The following is a 14,173-nucleotide window of genomic DNA, read 5'->3' as shown; positions in this document are numbered from 1 at the left end:
GGAGTGCTGTAACAACAGGTGGGGGCGGAGCCGAGCTTTACGGCAGCCATCTTTGTTATGGGAAAAGCAGCTACGACTTGCCCCAAGTGAGGTATACAGCTGCTAACTACAGTGAGAAGGAGGGAAGGAGTTCTTCAGAAGCCATTATTGTTCGGTTAACCACTTAAAGTGGTTGTAAACTAAAAAAAAAAAAAAAAACACATCCGCAAGACGAAGGCATAATGAGTCAGTAGGCACAGGGCCATCTTTAAAGCGGTGGTTCCCCCTTAAAAACAACTTTTTTTTATTCCACTGCCCCCCCACATTCCATCACGATTAAGGCACATATTTTTTTTTTGCTGCTGTACATACCTTAGTACAGCATATTCACCCGTGCATCCGGGTTGCGAGTCCCGCGGGAGTGGGCGTTCCTCACATGCTGTTGATTGACGTTTTGCCCAAAAACGAGCTCCCCCCGTCGCGTAAGCCGCATCACGATTGGCGAAAGGAGCCGAACGGCGATGCGCATGCGCAGTATAGCGACGACTCGCCGTTCGGCTCCTTTCACCAACCGTGACGCGGCTTACGCGACGGGGGGAGAGCTCGTTTTTGGGCAAAACGTCAATCAACAGCATGTGAGGAACGCCAACTCCCGCGGGACTCGCAACCCGGATGCACGGGTGAATATGCTGTAGTAAGGTATGTACAGCAGGAAAAAAAAAATATGTGCCTTAATCGTGATGGAATGTGGGGGGGCAGTGGAATAAAAAAAAGTTTAAGGGGGAACCACCGCTTTAACCACTTCCATATTGCGCCTATTCTGGCACTTCTCTCCTTCATGTAAAAAATCATATTTTTTTGGCTAAAAAAAATTACTAAAACCCCCAAAACATCTATATATATATACTATATATATATATATATATATATTTATTTAGCAGACAGCCTAAGGGAATAAAATGGCGGTCATTGAAAACTATTTATCTCGCACGGTATTTGCGCCAATACATTTTCAAACGCCCTTTTTTTTGGTCCAGAGAAAAACTTGCTGCAATGAAGTCCATACTTACATAGGATACCCCTCATATAGCAGGGGTAACGTTTACGCCGGAAAAAGCCGAACGCAAACGACGTTAAAAAAAAATGCGCCGGGCAGACGTACGTTCTGAATCGCCCGTATCTACCTAATAGCATATTCCTCGCGCAAATATATGGAAGCGCCACCCTAGCGGCCAGCGTAAATACTGCAGCCTAAGATACGACGGTTGTAAGACACTTACACCTGTCGGATCTTAGGGAAAATCTCTTGCGTAACTGATTCTCTGAATCAGGCGCATAGATACGACCCCGCACACGCAGACGGTGTATCCGGAGATACGCCGTCGTATCTCCTTTCTGAATCTGGCCCTATAACTTTTGCGTAAACCAATCAATAAACGCTTATTGCGATTTTTTTTAACCAAAAATAGGTAGAAGAATACGTATCGGCCTAAACTGAGGGGAAAAAAAGTTTTTCTATATATTTTTGGGGGATATTTATTATAGCAAAAAGTAAAAAATATTGCATTTTTTTCAGAATCGTCGCTCTATTTTTGTTTATAGCGCAAAAGATAAAAAACGCAGAGGCGATCAAATACCACCAAAAGAAAGCTCTATTTGTGGGAAAAAAAGGACGCCAATTTTGTTTGGGAGCCACGTCCCGCGACCGCGGAATTGTCATTTAAAGCGACGCGGTGCCGAATCGCAAAAAGTGGCCTGGTCCTTTAGCAACACAATGGTCCGGGGCTGAAGTGGTTAACTAAAGCACTGCACTGAATTAGGGCCAGGGGGACATTGGCCTGTGTTTGCACTCTGGAGTGGATTACATAAAGACTTCCACTAGATGGCAGCAAACCTACATAATTGGCAGAGGACATGTATAATTACCAAGATAACCAGTATACAGTATATATATATATATATATATATATATATATATATATTATAATATATATATATATATATATAATATATATAATATTTATATATATACAGTATATAAGGGTATATAGTCTGCACAAGAACAGGTCCAGGTCTCATTGACTCCAATGCATTTTGCTGAAATCCCCATAGAAATGAACGTTTCCAATTTCATCTTCTCAATAAGAACACGTCCAACTGTCCCAAAGTTCCTGCGGTAATTTTAACCAACACCAAAAAAAAAAAATCATCCATAAGATGTATTAGGATTTTGATCAATTTTTAAATACTGTATATATATATATCCCATAGTTTGCGGTCCTGATGTGCTGACCTCTCATTTCTTGAGGCCCTAAAATGCCAGGACAGTACAAATACCCCCTAAATAACCCCCTTTTGGAAAAGTAGACAGTCCCAGGGTATTTTAGCAGTGGCGGTGCTTACATAGAGGGGACCGGAGCGCTTGGCCCCCTCTCCCCTCCCGCACCGCCACTGATACAATACATGGATTCATGCATTGCATAATCAGATGGCCGGCCCCCTGACAAGCGCCGGCCATCTGAATGTCGGCAGCTGGTTGGCTGTGGAAGTGCCTATCAGAGCCAGTGGCTCAGGCTGTAATCGGCTTCCAAACACTTATTCAGGGACGCACGGGGGGTGCGTTCCTTGCATAAGAATGACAGGCGTCTCAGCCAATCAGGTTCACCGGTTCTTGTTACCGGTAACCTGATTGGCTGAAGCGTCATCCGAAGGGCGTGAGCGAAGACATCGAGGGACCTTAGGGATTTTACGTTTTTTTTAGCCTCTAATATTGTCGGGGTAGTGGCATGGATAGGGAGGGCGGCGGCATGGATAGGAAGGGCGGGGTGACATGGATAGGGAGGGCGGCGGCATGATTAGGGGAGAGCAGCAGCATGGATAGGTAGGGCGGCGGCATTGATAGGGAGGGCGGCGGCATGGATAGGAAGGGCAACGGCATGGATAGGGAGGGTGGCGGGATGGATAGGGAGGGCGACGGCATGGATAGGAAGGGCGGCAGCATGGATAGGGAGGGCGGCGGCATGGATAGGAAGGGCGGTGACATGGATAGGAAGGGTGACGGCATGGATAGGAAGGGTGACAGCATGGATTGGGAGGGCGGCTGCATGGATAGGGAGGGTGGCGGCATGGATAGGGAGGATGACGGCATGGATAGGAAGGGCGACGGCATGGATAGGGAGGGCGAAAGCATGGATAGGGAGGGCGGCTGCATGGATAGGGAGGGTGGCGGCATGGATAGGGAGGATGACGGCATGGATAGGAAGGGCGACGGCATGGATAGGGAGGGCGAAAGCATGGATAGGGAGGGCGGCTGCATGGATAGGGAGGGCGGCTGCATGGATAGGGAGGGCGGCGGCATGGATAGGAAGGGCGGCTGCATGGATAGGGAGGGCGGCTGCATGGATAGGGAGGGCGGCTGCATGGATAGGGAGGGCGACGGCATGGATAGGGAGGGCGGCGGCATGGATAGGAAGGGCGGCTGCATGGATAGGAAGGGCGGCTGCATGGATAGAAAGGGCGGCTACATGGATAGGAAGGGCGGCTGCATGGATAGGGAGGGCGGCTGCATGGATAGGGAGGGCGGCTGCATGGATAGGAAGGGCGGCTGCATGGATAGGAAGGGCGGCTGCATGGATAGGGAGGGCGGCTGCATGTATAGGGAGGGCGGCTGCATGGATAGGAAGGGCGGATGCACGGATAGGGAGGGCAGCTGCTGCATGGATAGGAAGGGCGGCTGCATGGATAGGGAGGACGGCTGCATGGATAGGAAGGGCGGCAGCATGGATAGGGAGGGTAGCTGCATGGATAGGGAGGGCGGCTGCATAGATAGGAAGGGCGGCTGCATAGATAGGAAGGGCGGCTGCATGGATAGGAAGGGCGGCTGCATGAATAGGGAGGGCGGCAGCATGGATAGGGAGGGCGGCTGCATGTATAGGGAGGGCGGCGGCATGGATAGGAAGGGCGGCAGCATGGATAGGAAGGGCGGCTGCATGGATAGGAAGGGCGGCAGCATGGATAGGGAGGACGGCTGCATTGATAGGGAGGGCAGGGACCCACAATGGACAGGCCCCGCCCCTGCGTATAATGAGGAAGGGGCACCATCTTTGAATGTAGTTGGGTACAACAGAGTAAACCTGAAAAAGTAACATTGTACCAAAAGATAAATCTTTTTTTTTACTTCCAATTGATGCATTCAGACAAAACGCCGGCCCGGCACAGATAAAAGGATATTAATTTTGCGTTTTTTAGCCTCTAATATTGTCGTGGAATTGACTCCTAAAGCACAAATTAGAAAAATAAAAAAAGAGTAAAATCGCACTATGAATAAGAGCCCAAATGAAAGTAATAACTCCTAATTTATCGCTGGATAAAATGACGATCCTCACAACGCACTTACCTTTCCTTAAATTATAGTTTGGAACTGACGAGCCAGCGGCGCGGGGATTTATATAACCCTCCAGACGGCCCATACACATGTAAAGGATTTGCGTTATGTGGGATTATAGCGCGGAATGCGGTCCCATCCTGACCTTTTCAAAATTCGGCGGCGGCTTGATGGACGTGCTCCTTCCAATGCGCACATCTCGTCTGTGTTTACTGCGCTGTCAGAGCCAAGGGGAAGGTAAAATTTGGCTGCATGGCAAATATAAAATATCAGAGACTTATTGGCTTAATAATCAATCGCAGACAGAATTCCGCGGTCACAAGTTCAACTTTTTGTTTGTCAAATATTGGCCATAAATCTATATATCCAACTTCATTACCGTTTTAGATTTTGTCAGAAGTCTGGGCCGAAAGTCTGCTAGTTTGGTTTAGATACATAAAAAAATGTGGAAATCATCATAGTTACAGTGGAACCTCGGATTACGAGTATATCCGTTCCAGGAGGATGCTCGTAATCCAAAGCATTCGCATATCAAAGCGAGTTTCCCCATAGAAGTTAATGGAAACCTAGGGTTGTCCCGATACCGATACTAGTATCGGTATCGGGACCGATCCGAGTATTTGCGGGAGTACTCGTACTCCCGCAAATACCCCCGATACCGAAATAGAATACCCCCCCCCGCCCGTCACCGTTACGCCGCATCACGCCGCCATTACGCCGCATCCCGCCGCCATCCCCGCTGCCGCCGACTGGTTAATACGCGCGGGGAACATTACAGATTTCATTTGAATAGCTGTAATGATTCACGCCGCGTATAGACACTCCCCCTTGCTCGGTGTGAACTGTCCAATCCCGAGCAAGGGGGAGTGTCTATACGCAGCGCCGCGCGATCATTACAGCTATTCAAATGAAAGCTGTAATGTTCCCCGCGCGTATTAACCAGTCGGCGGCAGCGGGATGCAGGTAAGGGGGACATGGCTGCATATGGGGGGACATGGCTGCATATGGGGGACATGGCTGGATATGGGGGGAGACATGGCTGCATAGGGGGGACATGGCTGGATATGGGGGGAGACATGGCATGGCATATGGGGGGACATGGCTGCATATGGGGGGACATGGCTGCATATGGGGGGAGACATGGCTGGATATGGGGGGAGACATGGCTGCATATGGGGGGGGGGATGGGGGGACATGGCTGGATATGTGGGGAGACATGGCTGCATATGGGGGACATGGCTGGATATGGGGGACATGGCTGGATATGGGGGACATGGCTGGATATGGGGGGAGACATGGCTGCATATGGGGGACATGGCTGCATATGGGGGACATGGCTGGATATGGGGGGGACATGGCTGCATATGGGGGACATGGCTGGATATGGGGGACATGGCTGGATATGGGGGACATGGCTGGATATGGGAGGAGACATGGCTGCATATGGGGGACAAGGCTGGATATGGGGGGGGACATGGCTGCATATGGGGGGACATGGCTGCAAGGGGGGGGGACATGGTTGGATATGGGGGGAGACATTGCTGCATGTGGGGGGGGACATGGGCGTGGATATGGGGGGACATGGGCTGGATATGGGGGGGGACGTGGCTGCATAGGGGGGACATGGCTGGATATGGGGGGGGGGGACATGGCTGGATATGGGGGGGGACATGCTGCATATGGGGGGACATGGCTGGATATGGGGGGGAGACATGGCTGCATCTGTGGGGGGACATGGCTGCATTTGTGGGGGGACATGGCTGCATTTGTGGGGGGACATGGCTGCATTTGGGGACACATTTAAAAAAAAGTATCGTATTCGGTATCGGTGAGTACTTGAAAAAAAGTATCGGTACTTGTACTCGGTCCTAAAAAAAGTGGTATCTGGACAACCCTAATGGAAACTAAAATGAGTTGTTCCACGTTGACTTCTATGGCATGCAATACCGCAGTATTTCTGAAAGGCTCAGATCGCTCCGCCGCCCCCTGCACCTCTGGCCAAATGCGGTACTGCACACAGCAGAGGCTTGATCCCGAGACAACACTCACAAACTCAGGTCAGGATTTTAAAAAAAAAAAAAAATAATATTCGTATTGCAAAACTGGCAAAACTGACAAATGCAGCATTTAGAAATCAGATGAAAGGTTTAGCTCTGGGAAACACTTTTTGATAGATAAAAAGTGCATTTTATATACATCTGTATGGATCAGACCAAAATGAGGGACAAATGAGGAGGAAAGAGGGACAGAGGGACATTGTTCCAAATCAGGGACAGTCCCTCGAATCAGGGACAGTTGGGAGCTATGCTATCACTTCATTGTAACTTCTCCTTGTACCATACAATTTCAGAACAGAGCCAACCTGGTGGCAGACTAGCTAACTGCACTGGCTTACAAACAGATGGCCCAACATAGGAGAGCAAAATCCCTTAGACCAGGGACTAAGCAACCTTCATGCACTTTAAAACTTCCAGCGAATAAGGTGCCTTGAAAAAGTATTCATACCCTTTGAAATTCTCCACATTTTGTCATGTTACAACCAAAAAACACAACAGTGTCACATAATTGTGAAGTGGAAGGAAAATAATAAATGGTTTTCATTAAAAAAAAAAAATATCTGAAAATCTGTCCCCCCTTACATCAGTGACCAGTCCTCTCTTTATATTTATAAAAACTTGAGTTAAGGTGAAATAAAGTTATAATGTTAATATTTATATAGTGTGAAAAGAAACTTGCAGCAGCTCTACACAAAGTTCTATATGATATGATCAACCACTAAGTCACTTACACCTGTCGGATCTTAGGGAGATCTATGCGGAACCTGATTCTATGAATCAGTCGCATAGATCCGACCGGCGGATCTCAGAGATACGATGGCGTATCAGGACATACGCCGTCGTATCTCTATCTGAATCTGCCCCCTGGTGTTGCCGCCCCCAGCCCCCGTTTTACTTACCTAAACCCGTCTAAAGTCCCACGCGCTCCCGATATCCTCTTCGCCACTCAGCCTGGCCGCTGATTGGCTAGAGCGGATGGATTGAGAGCAGCGCAGCCATTGGCTGGCGCCGCTGTCAATCACATCCAGTGACTCGGCGCGCCGAGGGGAGGGGCCGAGTGATACAGTGAGCGGCTATGGCCGCTCGGTTTATCACGGGAAAGCGCCCGCAATTACTGACCACCATACAAGCTCTCTCATGACTGTGGTGAGTAATTGCGGGGAAGACCAGAGACAGCCGCCGAGGGGACCCAGAAGACGAGGATCGGGGCCACTCTGTGCAAAACGAGCTGCACAGTGGAGGTAAGTATAATATGTTTGTTATTTTAAAGGAAAATAATTTTTCCTTTAGTGAGCCTTTAAATGTCCTTATTTCTTCTGAGAAATCCTCACTTCCTTTTCTTCTGTCTGTAACTCCACACAGTAATGCAAGGCTTTCTCCCTGGTGTGGAGTGTCATGCTCGCCCCCTCCCTTGGACTACGGGAGAGTCAGGACGCCCACTAACACACAGCTCCTTTCTCTATCTGCAACGTAGAGAGCGTCCTGACTCTCCTGTAGTCCAAGGGAGGGGGCGAGAAAGTGAAGGAGGACTGCACTAAGGAAAAGGAAGCTATTTAGGAAAAAAAAAATTGTACCTTTACAACCCCTTTAAAATTCATCAGCGGCTGGTCCCTTAAACTTCCTATCTATAGAAGCGTTCTCAGCTCACCCTCCCATCAATCGTTGTTTGTCTAATTATTCTACGAAGCCGCCTGTTCAAACAATAGGATATCCAGTGGTGGCCCGCCCTGCTCCCGGAAAACATTAAGTCACAGAGCCGAGATTAAAGCTTTCTGTATTCTTGGTTAACGCGACCTTTTAGAATGTACCAGAATAAATCTGCATTGTCAGCACTTTTCAGAACCTGCATTCCGTCCCCTGATGAATACATAATGAAAGGCTGGTGCAATCGCCGCCGCCGGAGAGCTGTCCTAACCAGACTCCAGAGACAGTCTGAAGTAAGACGACCATAGGCCCGGATTCATGTAGAAGCGCGGGCGTAACGTATCCTATTTACGTTACGCCTCCGCAACTTTGACAGGCAAGTGCAGTGGGCCAGATTCACGAATATCTGCGGCGGCGTAACGTATCCCCTTTACGTTACACCGCCGCAAGTTTTCAGCGCAAGTGCCTGAATCACCCAAGCACTTGCGTATAAACTTACGGCGGTTTTAACGTAAAGCCGTCAGGCGCAAAGCCCGCCTAATTCAAATGGGGCGTGTACCATTTAAATTAGGCGCGTTCCCGCGCCGAACGTTCTGCGCATGCTCCGTGTGAAAATTTCCCGACGTGCTTGCGCGACATTACCGCGCCCCGGCGTATTTTTCGAACGGCGACGTGCGTTACGCCGTTTCGTATTCCTGGACGTCTTACGCAAAAAAATTTTTTTAAATTCGACGCGGGAAGGACAGCCATACTTTAACATGGCTGTTCTAAAGATAAGCCATGAAAAAGCAGGTCTAAGTTTGCGACGGGAAAAACCGACTAGCGACGACGTAAGAGATTGCGACGAACGCGCGTATCTTCGTGGATCGCCGTAATCAGCTAATTTGCATACCCAACGCTGAAAAACTATGCGAACTCCACCCAGCGGCCGCCGAAAAATTACACCTAGGATCCGAAGGCGTACGAAGCTGTACGCCTGTCGGATTCTTAGCAAAAGCGTTGTATCTTTTTTGTGAATTACAAATAAGATACGACGCGGCAAATTTGAAAATACCACCGGAGTATCAGTAGATACTCCGGCGTATTTCCTCTGTGAATCTGGCCCTGTATTCTCAAACCAAAGTTGCGGCGGCGTAGCGTAAATTGGCCGGCGTAAGCCCGCCTAATTCAAATGTGGAAGATGTGGGCGTTGTGTTATGTAAATTTAATGTGACCCCATGTAAATGACACTTTTTACGAACGGCGCATGCGCTGTGCGTTGAAAGTATCCCAGTGCGCATGCGCCAAATTAACCCGCAGAAGCCAATGCTTTCGACGTGAACGTAAATGACGCCCAGCCCTATTCGCGAACGACTTACACAAGCGACGTAAAACGTGAACAATTTCGACGCTGTTCCGACGTCCATACTTAACATTGGTACGCCTTATCTACGCCTCATAGAGCAGGGGTAACTTTACGCCGGGAAAAACCTAACGTAAACGGCGTATCTGTACTGCGTCGGCCGGGCGTACGTTCGTGAATTGGCGTATCTAGCTGATTTACATATATCTAGGCGTAAATCAGCGTACACGCCCCTAGCGGCCAGTGTAAATATGCAGTTAAGATCCGACGGCGTAAGAGACTTACGCCGGTCGGATCTAATACAAATCTATGCGTAACTGATTCTAAGGCCCCATACACACGAGAGGATCCATCCGCTGAAAAATCTCAGCGGATCGTTTTCAGCGGATGGATCCCCTGGTGTGTATGCTCCAGCGGATCTTTATCTGCGGATATTTCCGAATTCAGCAGATAAACATTTGTTTGACATGCCAACAAATCTATCCGCTGGAATCGGATCCCACGGATCGATCCGCTGGTCTGTACAGACTCACCGGATCCATCCGTCCGAGGGGATCCCCCGCATGCGTCGTAATGATTCGACGCATGCGTGGAATTCCTTATATGACTGCGTCGCGCACGTCGCCGCGTCATCATCAAGGCGACGGCGCGACACGTCATCGCCAGAGGATTTCGGCGCGGATTTCGATTCGATGGTGAGTACACTCCATCGGATGGAAATCCGCGCAATCCTCGAGAGGATTTATCCGCGGATACGGTCCGCTGGACCATATCCACGGATAAATCCTCTCGTGTGTATGGGGCCTTAGAATCAGGCTCATAGATACGACGCCTCAAACTCAGAGTTACGACGGCGTATCTGGAGATACGCTCGGCGTAACTCGTACGAGAATCTGGGCCATAGTCTGTGCATTTTAGGGCCTATTCACACCATGACTCAGTGCTCTCTCCGACGCGGTTGGTTTTGTGCGCTGAGGTGCTTTGCGTTGGACAGACTGTTTATTCTGAATGCTGAGATAAAATTGATCACCTGGGCTTGGTGAGGAGGCCCCCTTTCCCAATGAACACCAGTACAGTATAAGGTGGTCCTTCTCCCACTGACCACCCCCCGGTACTTTTTGTCGGCCACTAGGTGTCTATCTCCGTTCACCCCACTCCCTTGACCTCCAGTCATCCTAGACCCACCACCGCCATGACGTCATGGGCCATGACTAGGCAGTGAAATGCCCCTCTCCTCCTATCAGCACACTTCTTGCCATCACATAAACCGATTGGCTCCTTGTGCTGCTTCTTCCTCAATCCAGCTCTGCCATACAGGGACCCCAAGAGGCTGATCCCAGGTCCCATTCAAACACTTACACTGCTTGTATCTACAAGATCCATTTATTGATGTATTAAAGAATACAGAGTTGCATTTATTTGTGTCTTTTATATCTGCCCGGAGCTCAGCGTTCACTGAAGAGTTTCTGGACCGGCCCCTAGAGAGATCGGAAATAAAACAACGCGATATTGTCGAAAAATTCTCTTTTATTTATCGGTGGAAAGTTCTAAGAGCTTTATTAAAAAAATAGAAAAAAGTGAAACATTTCATATGAAGACGATTTATGAGTTCTCATAAAACTGCTACAAAACGGCTGCATTAAATACAAGTACTGTACACTGCGCTGGGTACGGCACCTCGGGGACGGACAGTAATATCCCTGTTACTATCTGTAGGTATTAAAGGCGGGCGCCGCTCACTTCCCGCCGACCGGCAGCTTTATAACGGCAATGGAGCAGATGTATCTGTGCCTCTCCCTGCAGCTTTCCTCCGTCCATTCTTTCCTCCTCCGGACGAGGACGCAGCTTTCCTCCGAGGCTCCGGACAGAATCGAAGATGATGGCTTGAAGTGTTGCTGGATGTCCAGTGTTGTCCGTTTGCCCAGGACCAGGGCGAGTGTCTCTCTAATGACTTCAGGCTAAGGATTAACAACAACAACAAAAAAGTGATCCCAACGGGTTCCGATCATTATGTTGACATCACTGGGCATGCTCTGTGCACAGAAATCTCGACCGGGCCATGCATAAAAACATACAGTAATGTGCATGTATTGCCCTATATGCGTTACGTGTGGGCAGCGAGAATGTGAAAGGCACATAGAGGCGGTTCGTCCATAGTGGGCGATGGAGCGCCGCCCCCTCTGGCTCTCGCCCGCCACTGAGTCTAATAACAACATTCATGCATTGCATGAATGTATGTTATTGTTGCCAGCTGCCGCTGGTCTATTCAGAGATGGCCGGAAGTTGAGCGCCGACCACCTGAATAACGGCAGCTGGTTGGCAGTGCGGAGTGCCTATCAGAGCCAGCGGCTCTGATAGGACTTTCCGAGTACAGCCCTCGGCTCCCAGATGTCTATCCTCGGTAACGTATCCTCACATCTCATATTTGGACAAAAATTTAGTAAAAAAATAATTATGTAATTTTAAAAAAAAAAGTCCCTTTAAGAGTATTGGGCGGAAGTGACGCTTCTCACGTCGCTACCCTGCAGTAACATGGAGACAGGTGGGGGCCATCTTCCCCATCACTCGTCTCCATACCCAGGCAGGGACAGGACCGGATCGCCCTCTGCCGCTGCCGACAGCTCCAGGTAAGCGGCGGAGGGCACCCCACTCCCGCCACCAAATAAAGTAATCTTGCTGCATATCCTCCGCAGAGACCACTTTTATCTGAAAGCGGACCGCCCGCTGAAGAAGAGGATACCGGGGTTGTGGTAGCTAGCTGCTGCCATAACAACGCTATTCCTCTTCGAATTAGCGACGTATAATGACGGCGGGCGGTCCGTGGTTAACTACGTTTTCTTAAGCTTTCTCCCATTATTAACAAAATTTGGGCCACACCCAATGTTCATCACGGAATGCTACATCTGCCACAATACTACTCAAAGGTGTCCCAGGTCTTTTACCATCTAGTGTATACTACAAAAAATATACAAAATTGACTTGTGCCGCTAAAGTGTTCGGGTTTGGCTAGATGAAAAAGTGGCAACCCTAGGCTCCACCCACACAACCACACCATCCAATGTCTACCACTACTACGAGTCCCATCTGGGCCACCAGCACAGCGCCACCAGCAGGGCATTGACAAAGCCATTATTGTAGTTTGACCCGCACTGGCAAGACTGGCTACTTGGACCCCCAGAGACATAAAACCTTAAAAAAATATTAAAACACAAAAAAATATTTATAACAGCCTGTAGCTCGGTTTGACATGGTCCCGCTTTATATCACCATATATCCATGATGTGTCTCTGGACACTGGGCGGAGTCCTGACATTGGCTCTCACATCCTGGGCCTGTTGTGGGGAGTGCCCGGCCTACCTCCTTGAGGTGTTTACAGTCAGGGAGGCACCGTGTGTGACTACCTAGTACCCTGCCAAGACACAATGCACTATGGACCGTTGCTGCTAGGTCCCCACCGTGGCACGTCAATTGCAGAGCAACACCTGGGCTCTCCAGACCTGGTGGAGGAGGATAGCATCAACCAGGGTTCCCCCCAATGGACCACGGGGTTGAGTGCTCCCCCAGTGCCAGTAGGGTTGAGCTCTGTCGAGAATCGAGATCCTGCATCAGAGGTACCATCTCTGGAGGCGAATGAGGAACCACTACCTACAGCAGCACACCCAGCAGACAGAAGTAGTTCTCTAGGACCATCTGAGGTACAGCCGCTTGACCTACCTGCCGAGGAACTGCCACAGTCGGTGGTGGTGTGTGGGCCTTCAGTCCCTTGTGAGGAGCTCGAGGAGTGGTCTGGGGCTTTATGGGACGCCCCGGCGGAGGAGCCAGAAGGATCTGTGGCTCACGTTGCTTCACCCACAACATCTTGACCAGTTACCACCGCTGTTTTGCCTAAGAGGGGGTGCTATCACAAGGTCCCCTAACCCCTGGGAGACCAGGTGCCCTACTTACATGGAGTCAGAGGAGGTGAAAGGGAGGGAGACGAGACGAGCAGTGCTCCAGAGACCCCCCAATGCCCACCATCCTACCTGCCCCCAGGACAGGGGCAAAGCTACCACCTCAAGCAGTTGTCATGGCTCCAGCGGCCAATCATCAGGGATGTACTTTAGTTCCCCTATCCTGGAAGCTTTGTTTTGTAACTTAGAGGCACAGTGGCAACAAATCACATACAAAATATGCAGGTACAAGTCATGGAGGTGTGCACAACAACAGCAAGCAGCAGAATTGTATAGGGCAACCGGCGCCCTTGACTGCACCCTTGGCTGGCAGTGCGCCCTAGACGGCTGCGTGGTTAGCACCAGCCCTGTCTGTGCTCACATCTGATTGGAGTTTACTAATATCTTACCAATCCAAAACGGCTTCTTGCTGGCGAACTTCCAGAGCCACCTCATCGCCGATTGTGACTGGACACTTGTTAAATGACTGCCCGGCCTGAAATACAGAAGCTGGGGTTTAGGCTGAATCTTTGGGAAGACCACATTCCATGTTCACCTAAACATTTTTGGATCCCGCCACTAATTCGGTGTTCCCAAATCTGTGGTTATGTGAGCTGGGGAGTCATGAGTTCATCTACAGGCGCCCTATATCGTAATATGTGCACTCGTCTCAACCATTTACTGGGAGACAATAAATATTCATTTATTTCTATGTTTATATAATGATAATATATTCCTTAGTGGTCTACAAAGCAGACAAGGCTCCATCAGTCCTTGTCCCAACCATACCAGTCCTTGTCCCAACCATACCAGTCCTTGTCCCAATCATACCAGTCCT

The 14,173-nt window shown here is 49.6% G+C and overlaps 1 protein-coding gene across 1 annotated transcript in view; it reads right to left on the bottom strand.

Annotated features, from left to right (window-relative positions):
• Nucleotides 1–10,770: 10,770 nt before the first annotated feature.
• LOC120946085 (FRAS1-related extracellular matrix protein 1-like) overlaps nucleotides 10,771–14,173 on the bottom strand; it is a 208,926-nt gene continuing 205,523 nt past the window's right edge. The window contains exons 34-35 of the mRNA XM_040360818.1: nucleotides 13,746–13,831; nucleotides 10,771–11,365 (exon numbers count right to left, since the gene is read on the bottom strand). Coding sequence (XP_040216752.1) covers nucleotides 11,166–11,365; nucleotides 13,746–13,831 — 286 coding nt within the window. The 3' untranslated portion in view covers nucleotides 10,771–11,165. The remainder of the gene's footprint in view (nucleotides 11,366–13,745; nucleotides 13,832–14,173) is intronic.

This window comes from Rana temporaria, chromosome 7 (genome assembly GCF_905171775.1).
Source record: "Rana temporaria chromosome 7, aRanTem1.1, whole genome shotgun sequence".
NCBI lineage: Eukaryota > Metazoa > Chordata > Amphibia > Anura > Ranidae > Rana > Rana temporaria.
The sequence above is the reverse complement of the archived record's forward strand: the minus strand, read 5'-3'. Positions and strand labels throughout refer to the sequence as shown.